This window comes from Dasypus novemcinctus, chromosome 6 (genome assembly GCF_030445035.2).
Source record: "Dasypus novemcinctus isolate mDasNov1 chromosome 6, mDasNov1.1.hap2, whole genome shotgun sequence".
NCBI lineage: Eukaryota > Metazoa > Chordata > Mammalia > Cingulata > Dasypodidae > Dasypus > Dasypus novemcinctus.
The window spans coordinates 104,708,048-104,729,945 of NC_080678.1; the positions used below are offsets into that span (position 1 = coordinate 104,708,048).

The window sequence follows — 21,898 nt, forward strand, 5'->3', positions numbered from 1 at the left end:
GAAGCTGGGTGCATGGAACCTTAAGAGGAAGAGGAAGGCTGAACCCTCACAGACATCTTCTGCCATCTTGTTTCAACATGTGGCAACAAAGTTTGGTGAGGAAGTAACTTTGAATTGGACTCCTTAGGGCCTTGTGACTGCAAGCTTCTATCCCAAATAAATACCCTTTATCAAAGCCAACAGATTTCTGCTACCTTGCATCAGCACCCCTTTTGGCTAATACAGAAGGTTCTCAGAGTTCCTCTCCTTCACTCAACAGGTTGACTCTTCTCAAAAGCATCCCCCCCAAGTCTTGACTCTCCTCTACTTAAACACTCTGATGGCAAATAATTTACTCTCCTTGGGCAGTCACTGTATTTTGTGGATAGTTCTGGTGCTAAAAACTTTATTCTAGAATCCGAGGCCTAGAGAAGTGAGGTAACTTTCCAAGGCCCATGAACCAGCTAGCAGCAGAACAAGTTCAATAGATGCCACAGATGCTGCTTCAGGATGAAGACACTTCCTCAGAGGTGCTGGAGGCTCACAGCTAGCCTTCCACAGGAATTGCCCTCAGCTGAAGGGGCTCCCTCACCCTAGGTTTGCCCTCTCCCTGGTCAGTCTATCCCCCAACACTGGTTGATGCTGAGATGCAAAGGCCCAGGTTCTCCTGCCCCTATTCAGGACAGCTCTTCCCTCTCCCAAGCTTCTCACAAGCTTCCGCAGGGTCAGCTGAGGGTGCAGGGGCAGCTGCACCATTTTCAACTTCTCTGCCTAGTCCTGCTTCCCTCCCCTCTCAGGTGTGGTTCCAGAGAGCCCTCCCCAGAAACTTCCCACCCACCAATCTGCTTTAGTCTGTTTCCTGCAGACCCAATGGACAGCCTCAGGCAAAAATCCTTGACTTTCCTGCTTTCAGTGCCTCTTTTCTTGGCACAGCACCACCCAAGCCCTCATTCATATTTCAGGAAGGAGGACATCTGTCCTGTTTTTTTTACACTTCAGTCCTCAGAATGAAGTACCTGGTTTTCTGTGCTCTGGTTGTGTGTCTACTTTCCTTTTTCTTTATTTCTGCTCCTGGAGGCCCAGGCTGCTGGAGAACCTGGCTCTAGAAGTTCTACAGTGAAGAAATAAACATCTACAGGAAAAGTCAAATGTCACAAGAGGCAGAAGTAGGGAGTGGAAGCCCAAAGGAGCAGGCAGAGATGCCATCTCATGAGCTTGTCCCAGACTGCGGTGGATGTGCACCCGTTTGGACATGGTCTTGGTCTTGGTCCACATTCTGGTGGCTGTGGACCACTGTAAATAGGGTCTCCTGAAGATGTTACTCCAGTTTAGGTGTGGCCCGGCTGAATGAGATAGGGCTCAAATCAGATTACTGGAGTCCTTTATAAGCAGAGAGAAAGTCAGACCGGAAGAGAAGCCACAGGAAGAGCGAGAAGCTAGAAGTCAATGGAACCCCAAAGAGAAAGGAGACACAGCTGCCATGGGCATTGCCATGGGATGGTAAAGCCAAGGAGTCCCAAAGATTCCCGGCCAGTCAGAAGATACTGGTCCTGGGAGGACGCTCACCATCTAGCTCTGAAACCATTAGCCAATAAAGTTCCATTATTTAAACCAACCTATCTTAGGGGATTTGTTTTAGCAGCTAGGAAACTAAAGCACAGACTAACTGAGCATGGGGACCAGCTGATTTCCTACCCTAGTGCGAGAAGGAGGCCTACAAGCAAGGACGAGCTTCTCAGGACCCACCACGCAGGAAACCTAATACCTGAGCCCGAGCAGGTGAAGAGGGCAGAGTGTTCCGTGTCTTACCTGCCATCCCTGGCCAGTCCCAGCCTCCTGCGGGGCTCCTCAAAGTAGATGGAGCACCTCCTAGGGGAAACCAAAGTGTGCGGTGAAATCCAGGGCTGGGCACATCTGTGGCCACCAGGTGGGCACAAGCTCCCTCCTCTCCCCCACTCTCCCCACGCTCTCCCTGGTGCCTGTTTCCTCTCCCCCCTCTGCCCATCTTGATCTGTTTCCCGGCTCCAGAGAACCCTGCAGAGTGTAAACTTTTCAAAATGCAAGGGGCAGATGCTGCAGCCCGGGGTTCCCGCAATGGGCCCTGTGTGGAAATGGGCCATTCCTATTTGTGCCAGGACCTGCAGCTACTGGTGCTTTTTCTTCAGAGAGGGTGAAACAGACTCAAACACGTGACTGTCCCATCTCGACCCCTGGCCCCCCAGCTCACCTCCATCTCAGGGGCCACAGGCCCTTGCGGTCTCTTCCCTGCCACACTGCAAGAGCCTCCTCTGCACTCCTGCCTCTCCAGGGTCAAGCCCACGCCCCACGTTCCACCTCGCTCGAGGGTGATCTTGCCAAAACGTAGCTAAAACCAAGCCCCCTCTGCAACCACCAGCCTGCCCTCCACGTGGGCTCAGCCCCTGAAGCCCGTTCCCACCTGCCGTGGCCTCTGCCTTCAGCCCCCGGCCCTTGCCCCCTGTGCACCCACATCCTAACCCCCACCAGGCGGAACCTCTCAGGGCCCCGGGCACGTTTCCCCTCCTGAGACGATCTGATATTCTCCCTCCATGGGCCCTATTTCCTCTCCAGCCCAGGATTTCTTGGCCTTGGCGCAGGACATTTGGGGCCAGCGCACTCCCTGCTGAGCAGACCTGGCCCGTACACACTGGGACACGGGGCCATGCCCGCCTCCACCCACCAATGCCGGGAGCACGTGGCATCCACCTGCGCGCACATGCGCATCCACCTGCGCACATGCGCACTCACGCCCCAGCTGTGACAGGCGAAAGTGCCTCCAGACCTTGTCAAACGTGCCCTTAGAAGCAAAGTCCTCCCCGAGACCCTCAGATCCCCCTTAGCTGCACAGGACGCCCACGGAACACCCCTCCCCACCCCAACTCCCTGTGCCCTGGTGCAAACACCGCATTAGGTTTCTCTGTTGTTTTCTCTCATGGACTTATTGCCTGCGGTCACTGTTGTTTCCTTGTCTGTCCCTGGCACCCCCACCATGAACTCCAAGACCTCAAGAGCTGTCGCCCTGTGTCACCTGCAGTGGCGCTCAGAGAACGGCTCTGGGCTTAAAGCGTCAGCCCGGGGCACACGGGCGGCAAGAGACACAGGGGCACAGGGGCTGGCTCCCCACCACAATGGACAGGCCTGAGCCAGCTCTCTCTGTCCCTAGGGTTGGGTCACTCCCTGGCAGGCTTAGGGCTGGGTGACCGCACCCCACCGTCACCAGCCCAGGCTACTGAGCTCTGCCTTGAGCTTCCCAAACCGTTGCCCACTCCTTTCTCCAGCTCCCCTCAAATGACCTGCCCTTGTCCGGGACTCTGGCTGACACCATATTTCCCTGATATTTTGAACTCTCAGTATGAGAAGTGGCCACTTCTTGCCCTCCCCATTTTTCGCTGACAGGAAATCAATGTAACACTACACACCAAATGCTGTAAATTTGGTGGAGGAATCAGGACGAGGGCAGCGAGGCCATCGCTCTAGTCCTTTCAGTGCCCTTACTCAGCTCCCAGAACCTTCCAGAGTGTGAGGAGGCCTCGAGCCAGCACGGAAGCCAGGGGTTTCTCATCTGTTTCCACGACCTTCGGCAGCAGCAGGGCCTGCTCAAGGGCAGATTTTTAAAAACCAAGATGGAAAATGAAAAGGGAGGCTGTTCCACCAACTGCCGTCTTTGTGTGAGGGGAGATGCGGCTCCACGCGTGATACTGGGGAGCCCAGGGTGTCCCCCGGGGTGGGATGGAGCGGCCTGACGACAGTGCCGCCGTGGGGTCCCCCGGGGGCTGGGAGGTAAGGCCTTGGGGACCTTCCGTACACGGCCAGCGTGACGTCGCCGGCGGAGAGCGCCCCGTTCTCCTCGGCGGGCTGCCCCGGGAAGAGCCTCTCCACCCTCAGGAGACTGTTCCAGGGGACACCACAGCTTTCACTTTCCATCGGCTCGCAGCTGAGTCCCAAACCACTGGAATTCTTTTTCAGTTTGATCTCGAACGTACAACCTGCGTGGTAGGAAGTCAAGCAAACAAAATCCTTCAGTCGATGGCACGGATTGGGATCCGGCCTCAAAATGCAAATTATCAAGGAGATGGATGATTTCTAGTTCACATAGGAAGACTTCATTTTCCTCGTTTTTAATATCTGAGTCCATTACACACGGTACAGGTCAGGGCTGTTCAATAAAAATAAAATGTGGGCTACAAATGTAAGCCACAATTGGAAGTTCAAAGCTTTCTAATAGCCACCTTTTTAAAAGAGTGAAGGGAAACATAAAATAAATATTGATCATATGATTTAATTGGATATTCCAAAATAGTACCATTTCAAAGGGTCATCAAAGTGACACAATTATTGAGATGTTTTACATTTTTTCTTGCATACGAGGCTTCAAAATCCAATATTTGTTTTATTAATTTGAGTTGGCCATACTTCAAGTGCTTAACTGCTGCAGGTAACAAGTAGCTGTCTTAACTGGAGAGTACATTTATAGTCAACAACGTTTACAGTTTGACATATGTTTTGTGCCCATGTACAACATACTGGCCCTTGGTAGAATTTGCACCACATATATTCCTGTTGCATCAATTTTTAGTATGCTTGAAATTCAATTTTTGCCTAATTAGACCATGCTGACTATTATCATCAACTCTACGGACAATATTTTTCATGGTCATTTTGTTTAGCTGTGTGGCCTGTGTGGGCCAATGCTACCAAAGATGAGCATAGCATCTGAAACCTAGCTACTCCCCCCACACACTGCCCTTCCCATCCTGCTCGGTGCTCAACACATAGAGGGGCAGAGCACGGCCAAGGAGCATGACTGGGGCCAGAATGAGAGCGTTGGAAGCAGTCCAGGTGGAGGTGTGCTGTGCGGCCAACTTTCCCATCCCCTCAGCTGGGATCCTCAGTTCAGTTCATACTCAGTTTCTCCAAGACAGAGTTGGGGTGAGCAGAGGAACAATGAAAGAAGAAGCCTCCTTGTTTCACCACCGAGTGCTACCCTCGGTCACAGCCAACCATGCCCCCCTGATCACCTCCCCTTCTGTCCAACGTGCAGGTCCTGTCGCAGGACTGAAAGCCTCTACCACGGGACTGGAAAATGGCTAAGTACCACATTACGGTATTGTAAGGCAATAGGCACTTTCTTAGCGGGAAACAAAATCAGGAGGGGTGTACAGAGAGATTACCCCTCAGAAGGCATGTAATTATGCCACTCTGAGCTGATGGTGGGTTTGCTGTTGAAAACGATGACAAGAATAAGGATAGAATTCCCGAGCATCTTCCCCTCTCACCTTGCCCGGCCAGTCCTCAGGTCCTTGGCTACAAATGCCCTGGTTGGAATGTCATCCTTAAATACCTTCGTGCAAATGCTCTGGCCCAAAAGTCTTAGGAAGGCTGAAGGGCAGGATTAGGTCTGGTAATCATGTAGGGACAATACTTTTGTTTTGCAGAACTATATATGACTAGCTTGCCTCCCAACCCCATTAGAAAGCCAGCTGCATCATCTCCCCTGGCCCTCTTCTTCTGAGAACAGAGAGGAAGCCTCCCTGCCTTTCCCCTTTGAGTTGATATTTCAAAAGCAGCACCCGATGACAGGACAATAGTAACACTCAGTTCACTCTCCTCTCACCATCTGTCACTGAGACACAGCTCGTGGGCCTGCCAGGCAAGGTTGTTACCAAGGAAACAGCTGAACATACATCTCCCATCCTGTCATTGGCAGAAGGACTCTGCTGAGCCATCCTGAGGCCTCTGCTCTCTAAGACCAGCCTTGCAATCTACAAGGAAGGGTGAGCAAACTCAATTCACACTTCATATGGCAACTGGGAGGCCCTCCCTTCACCCTGCAAATGCTTCTTAATTTCCTGATGCTTGCATTAAGCTACTTCACTTGAATCTCAAATCAAAATCTCCAATCTATTTGGTGGGATCCAGACCCATCTTTCTAGCTCCCTGTTGGACAAGTAAGTATATGTGGGAGTAAAACGTGTCCCTCTGTTTCCATATTCAAGGCCAAACCCATCCCCTCTCCTCCTTCCCCTTCTTTGCTTTGCCTCCTCCCTTTGCAGTGGCTCTCAGCATGTGGACCCCTATGCAGTGAGGCTCCCAGGGGCTGCACTTGGAGTCATCTGGCTCTCCCCCTTCTGCCCTCCAAATAGTCACCTGGTTTCTCAGGCTTGCAGGTCGTACATTAGAAGCAGCCCCCCCAGTGCTTCCCCTTTCCCCATTTCCTCCCCCAATGCCAATGCCCAGCTGGACTGGGCAAGAGCCAGTGAACTTGGCTTCCTGGGTCCTGCCTTTGCCTCCCTCATCCCCACCCCCTCATGTCACCAGTGGACTGGCCTAAAACAAAAATCAGTCGTGCTACACACTTGATTCAAAGTCTCCAATGTTTCCCACTGCCCCAATCCAATCCCCCAGCATGGCACTCCCTCCAGGCCTTTTCCAGTCTGGCCTTCAGAGGCCTGATTTCCTTCTGGTTTGATTCCCTACCCCTCTCCCCCATATGGTCTATACCCAGTTGGGGTTCATGGACGAGTAGCTGGGCCCCTCCTGGCAGCCTTTTAGAAATGCCAACTTCTATCCTGGGGACATGGCCCTGCCACCATCATCTCCTGCAGTCATCATCCAGTGCAAGCCTGTGATCCCAGGGTGACAGCTCTTACCTGTTGTCACCCCCACTGAGTCAACCAGGTAGCAAAGTTCTACAGGGTTGTTCCTTGAGCACAGTGCCCAGCACTTAGTAGGTGCTCAGTAAACATGCACTCAGTGAGGTAGAGGGATAAATAAATTAAGAAATGAACACAAGCACAGGCCAAGTGCTCTGCTCACCCAGGTGGGCCCTGGCAGTGGGAGAGGGCAGGAGGCGGATGCACTGGGAAGCTGCTTCAGAAGCAGAACCTGTAGGTCTTAGAAACCAGCTGAAGGTCTGGGGGATAAAGAACAAGAATGAAGGGCTTCCTTTCACCAGGGAAAACAGGGAAGTAAACAGTCATAATTTGAACTGAAATGCAGAGAGCAGGATGCTTGGGAGCAGAGGGCAAGGGCAATTACTCCAGGCTGGAGAGGTTAGGGAGAGCTTACTCAAGGAAATAACACCTGACGTGAAGGCTGACGCTGTTAGCCAAGTGACGGTAGCAGGGAGGGGGAGATGGAAGGTGATGGCCCTCCTGGTGCTAGCCATGTCATCATTTCTTCTTCTCGTAAGAACAGAGGGTCCTAATAAATCGCTTCTCAAGATATGTCAGACTAAGTTGCCAGGGTAAGTAACTTCACCATAAATCAGCAGCCTGCTTTGGGAGAGGAAGCCAAAGGGACCAGAACCATGCCCTGCAGTTGGCTGGAAGGGGCCCTGGTGGACCTTCAGTCTCTGCTGCCTTCCCAGTGATGGAGAAGGCAATGCCGGCTCTGAGGCTTGGACACTGGGTGGTTACAGAGCCCACCTTTAGGCAGAGGACCCAACACAATAAAGTCTCTTCTAGGTTGTGCCTGTACCCTGCCTGGAGTCAGGAGGAATCAGGAGGACCGCTGTGTGAGTCTCCTGCCCTGGGTGTCCTGAATTCCCACCTCATTGTGACTCAAAGGCCCTGGTGGGCAAAAATACAAGGGGATGGAGATGGGCATGCTCTGGGCAGGGGCTTTCACCATGTGCGAAGGCGAGGAGGGCAGAGGACTGGGGACGAGAGCATGAGCAAGCAGCACCCGGAGACAAGCTGGAGAAGCCATCGCACCCCACCCGTTCCATCCTGCTGTCTGGTCCTGGAATCTAGGCAAGCAACAAGGAACTTTTTCAAGGCTATTTGTAGGGGCTGAGATTTTCTGCTTGGAAATAGCTGTCTGTTTCCTCCTGGTTTCACATCCCCATAGAAAAACCGTGATAAGTGGAAGAACAAAAAAGAAAAAAAGAGAGAAGGAGAAGAAATTTTGTTTTCTTTCCTGCCTCCCTCCCTCCCACCCAGAGGCCCCTGCAGTTCCTGATGCCATCCAGGAAAGCTCTGGAAGGAAGGAAAGCCTCCGGACAAGGCGCCCTTACCTGCCCTGAACCCTTGAGGCCCGGGACAGCCTGCCTGTGGGTGAGGCCGCACATGCTCGTTCCATCCACCTAGAGGAGCCGGTCACCTGGGGGAGGGACAGATGTTGCCCTCACATCCCAGCGCTTTGGCAGGAAGGCCTCTTCTTCCACACCCCTGCCCCAGCACCCTGCCCAGGACCTCAAGGAGGGGAGGGGAAGGCAGAGCTACGCGGTGTCCCTGCAGAATCAGGGGATCCCTGCCTTGGCCAGGAGCTGCACCCCACTCTGAACGTCGGGCAGCTCCTTTCAGTCCATCCTTCCAAAGCATGTAGGGAAACGGACTTTAGCCCAGTGGTTAGGGCATCCGTCTACCATATGGGAGGTCCGCGGTTCAAACCCCGGGCCTCCTTGACCCGTGTGGAGCTGGCCATGTGCAGCGCTGATGCCCGCAAGGAGTGTCGTGCCACACAAGGGTGTCCCCAGCGTGGGGGAGCCCCACGCGCAAGGAGTGCACCCGTGAGGAAAGCTGCCCAGCCCGAAAAGAAAGAGCAGCCTGCCCAGGAATGGCGCCGCCCACACTTCCCGTGCCACTGACGACAACAGAAGTGGACAAAGAAACAAGATGCAGCAAATAGACACCAAGAACAGACAACCAGGGGAAGGGGGGAAATTAAATAAATAAATCTTTAAAAAACAAAAAAAACAACAACAACAAAAAAAACAAAGCATGTAATCAGTCAGCGATAGAAAAATCTTTCCATCACTGGCTCACAAAATGGTTAAAACAGATGGGCTCACCCTCATCCTCGCCCCCATTTCCCTGAGAAATGGTTTTGTCAAGCCTCTCAGGGGTAATTTTTATAGCTCCAGGATGTGCTTTATTTCAAAAAAGTTTAGGGAGTTGCCATTGAGATGGAGGACACTGGAATTCTAGGGGACATGAAGATAAGGAAGATTCTAAGTGCCCTTTCTGACTCAATTCTGACAGTTTTGGGGAATAAGAGAAAATTAGCCCCTTCCTTTAGAGCCATGGGCCACGAGATAGGGCCGAGAAAAAGCTGGCAAGATCCTCCTCAGCTATGAAAGTGAGTCACAATGCAAGGGAAGCACATAGCTTGCTTTACATCACTTGCCGATATAGAGCATCCAATGCCCACAGTAGACCTATCTTGGGCAGGGCAGGTTAACTTACTTCCTTTGCAGGTGATGGAACCAAAACCAGGAGGGGCACTCTGCTGGCACGAGGTTTCACAGAGCGGAAGTGGGCGAGGCCAGGGTCTAAAGTCTGCCTGCTGAGGCTGTTGGCTGCAGGATGCAAATTCCGCACTAAGCGCCATCTCTTACCCTGCAGGATCCACCCTTCCCTGGCGGTGGGCCCTCCAGGAATGATGGACTTCACCTAGATGCCTCCATAGAGCACACGCGTGGTCGTGCCACCCTGGAAAGCTGAATCTCGCAGCTCACCACCCTGCCGGCTGCCCTGGGGGAGGCCCTGCCCGAGCTCCCTGATGAAGGCAGCCCCACCCGCCTACCACTCTATCCCAGTACCTTACCGCCTTTGGACACTGTCATATGTTTTCCTGTTAGTTTAGACTACAGCACCCATGGAGCAAGAAGGGTAGGAGCTCTCAAGAATGCATTCCACGTGCAGGAGCTTTGCCGTATCCCCAGAACCCAAGCTGGGTGCAGGGAAGGCTCTCGGGAATTGGAATTGCATCTGATGCACAGCACATCTCTCCGTGGGTAGAAACCAATGTGGCTGACTGTGGCTACTGCCTGGCGGCTGGAGCCTGGCCCCTCTCATGTTGGTGGATAGTTTGTATGTACAAAAATAGAGTTAATCTCTACATAGCATGCTGCAGCTCATTTTTTTTTACTTGACAGGAGATGGTGACCATTTCTCTAGAGTTTAGCAGATAAAGACCTAATTCTATCTTTTTCTTTCCAATTTACTTTATGCAGGTAAACACACATATAAAGATATTTACAATGGAATCATACTATTCTCAAAGAATTTCTTTCTCCTTCTTCTTCTCCATCTCCTCCTCCTCCCCCTCCACCTCCTCCACTTCCTCCTCCTCTTCCTCCTCCTCCTCCATCTCCTCTTCCTTCTCCTTCTCCTCCCCCTCCCCCTCCTTCTCCTCCTCCTCTTACCTCCTCCTCCTCCATCTCCTCTTCCTTCTCCTTCTCCTCCACCTCCTCCTCTCTCACATACAGCACTACTTACTAGGACTCTTATTTCCATGAAATAGATTCCCAGGAGTAGTATTTCTGGGTGGAAAGCTGTTCTCACTTTTTAAAACCAATTTTATTGATACATATTAATAAATACGTTCACTGTTAATTGTAACAGATGTTCTAGATTGCATCCCAATGTGAATGTTAAAATAATTATTCACTTTTCCACTGGCTTTGTATGAGAATACCTGCTCTCTGCATCCCACCAGCAAAATTTTGCCAATCTGGTAGAAATAAGGTTGGAAGCTTTATTCTAATTTAATTTGTATTTCTGTGGTTTTCCATTTGTTTAATGGTCATTTGGATTAGAATGTGACATTTCAATAATTATTTTTGAAATTAAATTTCCCCAAAGAAATTGAAAGTGTTTTGCTAGCCAAAGGAAGTAGCCTACCTCTTATCAGCATATTTATTAATTGTGACTATACCAAAATTTAGCAAGTTTCTCAAAGGAGAAATAACCATGTTTTGGTGTCTGATAGGACTGTTACCCAAAGGCAAGGATAAATTGTCTATACTCTTTACCAGTCCATTCACTCAATGTGGACACATGCACATTATTTCTTGGTTTCTTATATGCACATGTAAAATCTTCCACTGACATCAAATTTATGGCTGGATGATGATCCAACAATTCAGGTATCCTTGCTCTAGGCACACAGCATTATCTGGTAGGAAAGCAAAGAATGTCCTCCATTCACTTAGCTCTTGGGCTTCTTTTGGAAATTTTCACTAGCCATAGCATTCCCTTCCTGACGGAAAATTCTATCCTGTTTCCAATCAGTAATTAAATCTAACAACAAAGTTCCTGGAATCCAGACCCATTCCAATGTCTGTAACAAGGGCAAAAGCTTCCTACCTCTGAGTTCCCACCACCCTTTGTGGCTACCATGCCCCAAACTCTCCTCAAGGGTCTGCCAGATAAAGCCCAGAAACCAAAAACAAAGTGCCAGTCCTGGCCAAGGCCTCACCAATGCGACTTGTAGCTGGCCCTTGTAGCTGGGGGGGAACCAAGACTCCACCCTGGTCCTGTTCTGGATGATTGTGGATGACCCCACTCACCTTTGGCTTTTGCCCCTGCAGTCATACCATCCTTGCCTTCTCCTTGCCAACCACCTTAACCTCAAAGTCAGGATACATCCCTCAATTCCACTCATATTTCCTCCTCTGCTTGCTGGTGCTCCTTAGCACCTGCAAACCAAGGGTGACCTGCATCTCCCAGTTTGCCTTTGACCTCCATCCTCCACTGCAGGCTCCTGCTGATTTCTTAGTTCATCCACCTCCCTAGTGGTGGTGTACATGCTTGTGCACCATGAGTACATTATCAAAGGTTGCCATATGCATGGATGCCCGCCAAATGGCCATCATTTCAACATTGGCTTTCCATGCTCTCCTAACAACTCTTACAGTCACACTGAATCCAAGAGTCCCATCTTCTTTCACCAGTTCCACAAAGTAGATTTCACCAGCATTGGTTTCTGAAGGGGATAGTGGATGAGAAGAACCAGCACTCTGCACCAAACCAAAAGAATAAAAAGAAAACATGAAGGCACTCACCCCATCTATAAGCAATGGCACCACTTAGCTCCCAGCTGCTGACAGAAAGAACAAGAGCTTCATTTCCAGCTTTATTAGCTCCTCCCTGTATGGCCTGGGATGGTATTTTGGTCTCTTCAGACTCAGTTTTTCACAGTCCACAAAAATGGAACGAGAGAGCTCCCTCCTAACTTAGTGTGGCTGTGAATGACGTGCAGCACACAGCAGGGGCTCAATAAACGTGGGTTCCCTCAAGTCTCCACTCATGATGTGAGCTTCTATGTTAAACTGACGTGTTCCAGAGACATCCTGGTAACTTCACACAGGATACACGGACAAGCAATGGCATACCAGATACCAGACAGACAAAAGCTTCTCAGGTGGAAGGAAACTTCAGGAAGAGCTTCACTAATTCCTAGCAATCATGGCTAGGATGGATGGCTGCTCCAGGGAAGGTGAGAAGAGAAAAATTTTCTATTCTGTACCAAGCATTTTGCTTGGTGCTATGACAATAACCATGTTAGATCTGTTCTCTCATTCATCCAATCATTCAACAACATTTATTGAGCACTAATTATGTGCCAGGCATTGTGCAAGTCACTGGGAATATGGCAGTGATAAGTGAGACATGATTCCTGCCCTTATTGAACTTACCATTTACTGTGGGACAGACTTTTAACAAACAGATTCCCAATTAACCCCAAAAAGTTGTGATGCTAAATGCAGTTGTGATAAAGTGCATGAGATAAAGTGCATGTTATCATCTGGAGGCTCAGAAATGTAAGAACACGTAGCCAGGCAGTGGAAGAACCAAAAGGTGAACCCACGTTCAGGCGATAGGAGCGCTCACAGAACTGGGGGGGTCTCAGCAAGCAACAGCGGGAAACCAAGCCAGAGTCACACAGGGCTAGGAGGGAACGCCCAGGCTGCTGTGGATGTCCCACTGGCCACACAGCCCACGTCCAGCAGCTGGGCCCAAGGGCACTCCAGGCTCTTGTCCATTCTGTCCCCTCTTCTAGGCTGTGTCCTAGTTGCTACATTGGAAAATGTAACCTGGACACAGAAAATAAACAAGCTGGAGTAAATGGAATAATGATCTATCAAAAAGAAGACTTTCCAAAGAGACTGGTATAGTCACAGACAAAACCCTAGCCTTCCCAGACCACCCCACACACACACCCCATGGTATTTGGTCTCAATTTTAAAAATCAAAGAGTGAAACAGCCTCTGAGAGTTGACACCCAACGTGCCCCAGGAGCTTCCTGGCAGTGAAGCTGCCCGGTGGCCCAGGGATCCTGGGCCCTGGCCGTTCTCCAGGCTGGGTCATGAGAGTCATGGCTGTGGTGACCCTCAGCATCCTGCCAGAAAGCAGGGTCCAGAGAAAACCAGGCTCGGAGAACACCAGTCTGAAGCCCCGCTTCTGGCCAAGGGAGCCTCTGATGTGTGGCCCGGTGGTTAAGCTTTTGCCTGTGGAGTCAGACTCCTTTGATTTGAATCCCAGTGTGGGTGCATACCCTCCGTGGGCCATTGGGTGTGCTCCTCCTTCTCTCTGTGCCTTAGGTACCGCATCTCTTAAAAGAGTTTTTAATTGTAACTATCTTCTAGGGTTGCCTTAAAGACTCCATGAGATGGTACCTGAAAGTATTTAGGATGCTGCCTGGCACATAGTTAAGCGCTCAGTGCACATCAGCTGCCCGTCTTCTCTTGCAGACCCCCTGCATCCGGTTCTTCATAGGAGGCCCTGTCTGGGTGAGCTCCATGGCCAAAGAGGCAGGGATTTTCATGAAGCCCTCCATCATAGCAGATAATGATAGCAAAAGTGGAGCATGAGGCTCTGAGAAGTGGAATGACTTGCCTGTTTCCATCAGGGTCCCAGAAAGAGCTAGAAGGTGCATAGGCTCAACTTGGGTCATGGAAGAGAGTTTAGTGAAAGGCCTGTTTTCAAAGGCATTGGCAGCATTTAGAGAAACTGATAAGGAACAGGTTAGGTGCTGTGCAGCTAGAAATAATGGGAGCCTTTACTACCCCTAGGCCTGAAGGGCCAAAAGGGGGAGCAGTTGATGGAACCTAGAGAGAGGAGTTACATGGCGAAGACTGCCTGATGGGCACTGTGGTATTCAAAGGAACACAGCCAGCTCGTGGTGGTCATGCAGAGGTAGAGTGAAAAGCTGTCCTCACTCTTCCTCAACCTCCAGGCTTCTGTTGGATCTTCCCCTGAGCGGGGGCTACCAGAAAACAGAGGGCAAGGCAGGCTGCTGATAGTCCAAAAACACCAGCTTCACAGGGTCCAAAGCAGTAGGCAGAGGCCGGAGAGGGGTCTGGTAGAACACAGGGAGACTACCCCACCCAGCATCTGAAGTGACACTGCTAGAGGACGGCGGAGGCAGGATGGAGGCACACAGATGACTGATACACCAAAGATGGGCTTTAGGATCTTCCTCCCTGATGGGGGCTGCGCAGAGCAAAGCCCTTGAGTTTCCAGCTTCGGGATGAATCAGAGGCCAAGAATAGGAGCTGCCTGATTGTCTATTCATTGCCCTTTGCAGAAATCAATCTCTTCATGTTGTCATTGCCAGGAATAATTATAATGAGCAACTATGGGTACTGAAGGCTCAAACACTGTGCCCTGTGGCCCAGGTACTGACTAAGAGCTTACTCCCCTTTATACTCTTCTCAAAACCAAGCAAGGCAGAAATTTATTTCCATTCTACAGATTAGAAAACTGAGACATTAAACTCCTATCCACCTGACATGGCAAATAAAGAGAAAAGGAGGACTTCAAAGGCAGTGCTGTTAGGCCCCACCACCTGTTCTCTCTCCTCCAAATTCTAGGAAGTGAGCAGAGGAAAGGAGTACCTTTACTGGCAGAGGGGAAAGTGGAGGCACCGGTCTGGGCACTGAGCTCTGAGCCTGAGCCTTTTCTACTTCTTCAATATTTCTCTCCTGATCTTGTGTGTGTGAAAGAAAACATCCCTGATTCCCGTCACCCAGGCTGTCCATGATGAAGATCCCAGCATTGGCTGTGCCGCTATTCATTTCCTTGTTTGGGGTGTGCTCACAGACACCTATAAAAACAAGCCAAGGGAAATGGACTTAGCCCAGGGTTAGGGCATCCGTCTACCACATGGGAGGTCCGCGGTTCAAACCCTGGGCCTCCTTGACCTGTGTGGAGCTGGCCGATGCGCAGTGCTGATGCGCATAAGGAGTCCCTGTGTAGGGGAGCCCCATGTGCAAGGAGTGCGCCCCGTAAGGAAAGCCGCCCAGTGCGAAAGAAAGTGCAGCCTGCTGAGGAATGGTGCCGCCCACACTTCCCGTGCTGCTGATGACAACAGAAGCGGACAAAGAAACAAGATGGCAGCAAATAGACACAGAGAACAGACAACCGGGGGAGGGGGGGAATTAAATAAATAAATAAATCTTAAAAAAAAAAAAAAACAAGCCAAGAAGAAGTCAGCAGCTGGGAAACGTGGGCAGCTCTACGTGGAGCACAGCACTTTCTTCCAGTGACAGAGGGACTTTCAGAGCTCCAGGGAAGGATGTAAGCTTAGCATCTAGGGAAGGATGGTGCTTTAAGAAAAGAGGGAAGGAAGATATGAAATGTGATTTCAAAACCTAAATGGCGCTTAAGTAACCCGACTATGAAAACACCAGATCAGAGGAGAGAACATCAACTCCTCCTTATTAAGCTCCTGCCAGGTACAAATCCTAGATCTATATGCCTTCCCATCTTCTCATAGTCCCATGAGGAAGGTGTTATCCCAATTCAAACTTGAGAAAACAAAGCCAAAAGGATTAAGTCACTGGCCTAAGTCCCCGCAGGCAGTACGTGGCAGTGCTCTTAAATCCAGCCTCTCTGGATCATGAGCACTCAGCAGCATCTCCAACCTGCAGGGCTCTTTCTGGGGTACTTGGTAATAACCAAACTAGGATACAGCCTGGGTGACTGATCCCTGTGTACCCCACATCTAACCCTTGACCTGGCAAAGAACAGAGGAAAGAACATGAAGTCATGAATTAAAAAGTGAATCCTTGAGCAAGGCATTTAAGAATGGTGACCTCAATTTCCTTACACTAAATAGAAGTAATATAGCAACTACCTGGTAGGGTTTTGGTAAGGATTAGGGAGACGGTAGATAGATGATAGATAGATAGATAGATAGATAGGTAGATAGATAGATAGATAGGTAGATAGATAGATAGATAGATAGATAGATACATAGATAGATACATAGATAGATAGATAGATACATAGATAGATACATAGATAGATAGAATGATAAAGGTATGTATGTGTGGATGGATGGAAGTATGGATGGATGGATGGATGGATGTACAGATGGATGAGAGAGAGGGATATAGAAAGATGATAGATATACAGATGATGGATGGATAGATAATAGATGATAGAATTATGTATGTATATATGGTAGAATGATAAGTGGGTGTATGGATGGATGATAGGTAGATAATAGAATGATAAATGAAAGGGTGAATGGATAGGTAGAATGATAAATGGATACATAGATGAGGGATGGATAGATAGATAATAAATATATGTACATATGGATGGATGGATGATAGAATGATAAATGGATGTATAGATGAATGACAGAGAGACATAGGGATATTGATAGATGATAGATATATAGATGATAGATGGATGGATGGATGGGTAGATAGATGATAGAGTGCTTAGTCCATTGTAGAGCCTCAATAAATGTATTCACTGTTAATATTAGGTGCTCAATATATGTATGTGGGAAGAAGGAATAGTAGATTTCTTTAGAGTGGGACATACAAACACACAAGTAGATTTACTATATTCAAAACAGACTCATTAGCCCTGAGAGATGTGCCCACGCTCACATGTTGAATGGATTTGATTAGGAGTTATTCCAATCTAAAGGTATTCAGTAAGGAGCTGTGGGGCCACCATTGTCTAATGCTGTATTCCTGGCCATTTCCTTCAAATGTCCTCTTGTCCTTGTCCCTAGCAATATGGTAAGCACTGGGCCTTTTCTTCCACAACCTCCCAAGAGACTGTGGGGGACTTGTGATGGGTTGAAAAGCCAACTTTGCAATTGGTGCCCTGACTAAAAGTAAGACAAGCTAGGAGACCTTTTGCAGGTGATTAAAACTCACTTTACCGTAGACCTTGGTGGCTGCTCCTGATAGGAATGTTATCAGTCTGGCCCTGACTTCCCACAAGACTGGCTGCCCCAACAGCAAAAAATGTCCTGGTGGTCCATCTGTGCCCATAGATCCAGCCAGCATCACCGTGGAAATGCCTTCCTGTGGCTACGGGAATGCAGGTCATGGCTGTGGAAGGAACTCAAACTCTGATGAAGGAAGGATGCCAACAGGTGGCTGAGGTCCCCCAGAGAAAAGACATGTAATTCCTAGCCATCGTGGGGAACCCATTGTCCAAAATTCTTCTGAAACTAGTGGCTTGAGGATCACAGACTTTGGGTACTGGTTTTTGACAACCCCCATCACAACAGGCCATCCTTGAACTACTCTGAATTGAGAAACATCAGCTGCATTCTATTTCCTGACAACAAATTGGATCATTTGGCTGCGCCTCTCGGTCCCACTTTCATGGGAAATACTGGGAGGGAGACAATATTGCGGGAAGAACAGTAATCATGTTGGGAAACCTAACAGAGACCATAAAAGGAAGGTTGGTGTTTGCAGAAGTCCCAGGGCAGGCTCAGGCCCCTGGGTGAGAGGCCACTGCTGGGACCCAGGACAGCCTCCTGACACCCTCCCATGGCTTCCAGGCCACGACAGCCAGACACCTGGGAATGCCATCAGGGGGCTGCATGTCTGTGAGAGCACAAGAGCATGCATGGTTCCTGGGGGGCAAGGCAAAATGGGGTGCCTGTGTGTGGACTCTAGACAAGGGTGGATGATGTGACATGAGGCTTTCCTGCACATAAGAGGAATTTGTGCAATGCCACATCCCTGGAGTGGGAGGGAGAAATCCATGTGCCTGAATTTGCAGGCAGCCTGCACTTAAATTCTAGAACTGTTCAACCAAATAGCAGTGGTGGTCCCAGGCAATTGGGGGTGGGGGCATTAACCTCCCCCATTATCTCCATCAATCCCTGAAAAACTGCCCCAAATAAACATAATAATATTATTATTCATTACAAACAATTGTTGCTTTCTCATTCTTATCTAAAGGATGAATAAAAGCATCTTTTTAAAAAATTCACTCTTTTGGTTGATCTATAAAATGTCTGGCTGATCTGTAACAGGGGCACCAAAAAAGAAGAGCCTGCATGCTATGTGAATTCAACTTCAGAACAGCTTCCCAGGCCTCTTTGCCCTGCCTAAGCCCCTCCTAGGAAGACATCCTGGTGCAGCCACTTCCAAAAAGGACTTCAGGTACAATAAGGATGTCCTCCCTGACATGCATGGAAAAGTGGGCAGGAAAAGAAAACAACCAATGGGTGGGCCCAGCTGTGAACTGGGTACACCATACCCTTTCAACAGAACAAGCCAAGGCAGAAGCCAAGTGTATTGATTTGTGCCCCCTGCATTGCTTCTTTGCAAGCCACTAACTACTGCAAGGACAGCAATGCAGAAGACCCCCCAGGGACACAGAGACCCAGTGCCCATGGCGATCATGTGTTCCTAGACATCGAGGTGGCCCTTCTGCCTCCCTAACCTGGCTCAGATGTACCTTTCGGCTGAGAAACCATTAATTCTAGGTTGCCCGGAGAGTTCTGGACCATTCTAACAGCTATGTTGAATGCGAAGCCCTCCAGGCCGATGTGATTCAAGGCCACTATCTGCCCTCCTGGAAGAAGAAGGCATCTCAATAAGAAAGGGCAGTTCCTTAAAGCAGCATCCCTGGCTGTGTACGAAGCAGATATACCTGGTTTCATCTTTCCAGCTCTTTCTGCTAGTTCACCAGGTATAATAGAAGAGATGAAGATTCCAGAGTTCACTGTGCTCACATCTTCTCCTTCATTCATGACAAAACTATAATCCAAGACAGTGTTTCTTGTTAAGAGGATATGTAATAATTTGGTAGCTCGGAGATGTTGGGTCATCAGCCAGTAAGTGCCATAGCTGATATTTGCACACACGTGTCTAATTCTCAAGAAGCTCTTTTTCCTCTGCCCCAACACATGGAGAAAACTAGATAAGCAACCATGAGGGCAAGCACAGCCAAAGCTAGGAAGGCGACTCACCCAGGTGTGCTCAATTCTGCTCCAGGAGCTCATCAGAAACTAGAAAGAGTTGATTTTTCAACCCAGCACCTTGTCTCAGTTTCTCATTTTTTGTGTGGTTTTAAAGATCTTCAAAGGTGGTAACAAGAGATGAGAAGATTGGTTATTCTTCTCTATCCCTAAGAAGCTAACTATACTATAGAAAGGCTGTTAAAAGGCATTAGGGGGAAAGAAAGCCTTTGCCAATCTTGCACTTAGATTCTCAAGATATGCACCCAAAGGCTTATGGAGGCTGAAAGGCAAACTTTAACCTTAAAATCTCATTGATCTTGGGGGAAACTGAAAGGGAGGAAAAGCAGAAGTGACCCCTGAAGAAGGCAAACTGGGAGAGGAAGGACAGGAAGGTAGAATAGAAAGTCAAAAGGGACAAGTGCCCGCCCTGCCCAGGTGTAAAGATGGAACCTCACCCAAGGGCAGCCGGGGGGAGCTGCTTACCAAAGCCACAGCATGGGTCATGCTTCAGTGTCATGCAAATGATTTCCTGATCCAGTTCTGCTGGAAAGCTCTTTGTCCTGTTGTTTTGTGAGCCTAGAGATGGAATCAAAGCAATACATGTGCTTTCCCCAAAATTATTTGGGACCTAATACAAAAAGAGAGAATGGTACTTGACAAAGTGAAAACAAACTCTGAGAGCAAACTGAGTTTAAATTTAGTCTCCTGACAGTGCTGGGAACAGATCATTGAACACACAGTTCTGGCTAGCCTTACTGGATCAGTGTGAGGGACTTCGGGGTCTAAGAGCAGAGGTTGGAGCAGGGTGGGCTCTCCAGGGGTGCTGGCCTGGAAAGGGTGGTTTCCTGACTTACTATAGCTTTTGTTTTCTGCATTGGACTTGGACCAACCACAGAAGGTGAGCAGAGAGGTGCCTGTCTGCCAGTGAAAATCAAATGGGGAGCTCAGGATGGACAGCAAAGCCTTCCCTCCTTCACTTCTACTAATCGGGGGTGACACCAGCCAGCAGCCAGCCAGGGCACCCTGGAGCACTTCCCCCTCAGAGGAGTCCTTGGGGAGTGGCAGGCAGGCTGAGGCAGGGAGTTGGCATGCCTGTGCTGACAGAGCACATGGAGAAATGCCCAGGGGGTTCCCTCACAGCGGAGCTTTCTGCACCTCTCCTTCCTCCAGGTGCCACGGTGGATGCTCAGAGGCAGTTCATGATTAAGAGGTGCCCGGTGGCCTGCCAGATCCAACCCACATATAAATAGTTCTTCTCCTTAAGGAGTGTCTTTGTCCTTGCCCTTCATTGGAAACTTGCCGGAGGATGTCGGAGACAGGGACGGTTGTCTACTCCACATGTTTGCTGGTGAACCCTGGTGGAGAAGAGTCCAACCCCAGCCCCTTGGGTCTGCAGGAGGAGCCGCAGCCCTAAGGGATGCCACGCTTTCCTACTCATGCCCCTACCCCCTCACCCCTCCTCCTTCAGGGGCCAGAGCACTGGGGTTCTCTCAGCCAAAGCTCTAACACATCTCAGAGCCACTTGCCAAGCCAAAGGCAGACGTTGACTGTGAGAGCACTTCCCAACTCTAAGTCGCTTTGAAAATAATTTAAAAAAAAAAAAAGAAAGATTATGGACATTATTTGGGAAGCAGCCTGAAATGGCAGTGAGGGATTTAAAGCAAGCCTCGGGAGTAAGGTTTCCTTTACCCCAAATGGATCCTGCGGCCTGGTCGGTATCAGTGCACACGTTCAGAGCTGGCGGCCCACAGAGAGGGGTGGAAGTCCTTGGCTTCTGGATTGAACAGGTGCTCTGAAGCTGTCCCCGGCCAGTGGAGGGGCTGCAGAAAGCAACCCAACAAGACAAGGAGAGGCAAGATGAGACAAGGCCAGGTAAGGCAAGGGAGGAGATGCTCTTGGCATTTCAGATGGAGGCCTGGGGAAGGCCACCCAGGCCCCGTCCTCTGGCAGGTGAGAAGATCAGCTCCGGCTATCAGGAGTCCATTGGGAAGGACAGCTCTAGGGTCTTACTTCCCAGCTGAGCTCACCCCCAGCCCCATCCCCACCAAGGAGCCAGGCTTGTGAGGACAGCCATGTAGAACACTCCAGAAGAATCCAGCTGCCTCCTGCACAGTGTCAAGAGTCCTCCATCTATACCACAGGAAGCAGAAGAACCATTTGGTTAAGCCCTGCCCAAATTTCTGAGCCACAAAAGCATGATCAGAGTAACTAAATGGTTGTCATTTAAGCCGCTTGTTTGAGGCTAGTTTGTTACTCAGCATTAGAGACTCCAACAGTTTTGTCTCATTATTAGTGATTTCATTTGCAGCCAGTAGCAATGCATATTTGCACCTATAGAATTTAGGCCATAATTTTCCAAGAATAACTTTAAGATATCTGTGCATTGAGGGTCAACTGAATCACCCAAGCCCTATTGCCAAAACAGATGCAGAACTTTTCCTGAAGAAATGGTTCAGAGAGCCGTCTTCATTGGTCACCTGCTGCCTGTGAATCCAGACTACCTATATAACTTGTAGGGCTCTAGGCTCTTTTTTAACATTACAGATCATCATGTTATAGTGTAAAGTTGTGTTTATGAGCTCATTATTTTCTTGTATAAATTCAATAACAAGTAGTACGCTGATAGGTGAGATAGCATAGTGCAAATATTTGGGACACAGGGTCTGGAGTTCACTGCATGGGTTCAAATCCCAACCCCTCAGTTTCCTCCTCCATGCAGTGGTTAATACAACAGAAGCAGATTCACAGGGATCCTAGGGTCCAATTAGTAGGTGGTGTACAGAAGTGACTAGAACCATACCCAGCTCATGATAAGACCAAAAAGACTTAATGCAACTCATTCGTTTCTTCCTCTTCAATTGCATAGCACCACCTAGTTCTTTTTTCACCAAAAGATAGGGGTAAGGTAGTAGGGGTGATGGGATGCAGTGCTTGTTTG

General features: G+C 49.3%; 1 protein-coding gene across 1 annotated transcript in view; it reads right to left on the bottom strand.

The window, feature by feature from the left end:
* Positions 1–21,898, bottom strand: part of LOC131278910 (FERM and PDZ domain-containing protein 2-like) — a 38,260-nt gene that overhangs the window by 15,102 nt on the left and 1,260 nt on the right. Inside the window, 10 exon segments of the mRNA XM_058299550.1 lie at positions 1,789–1,848; positions 3,794–3,983; positions 5,612–5,759; positions 8,015–8,100; positions 9,338–9,431; positions 11,639–11,743; positions 14,624–14,832; positions 18,456–18,572; positions 18,651–18,757; positions 19,440–19,536. Coding sequence (XP_058155533.1) covers positions 1,789–1,848; positions 3,794–3,983; positions 5,612–5,759; positions 8,015–8,100; positions 9,338–9,431; positions 11,639–11,743; positions 14,624–14,832; positions 18,456–18,572; positions 18,651–18,757; positions 19,440–19,536 — 1,213 coding nt within the window.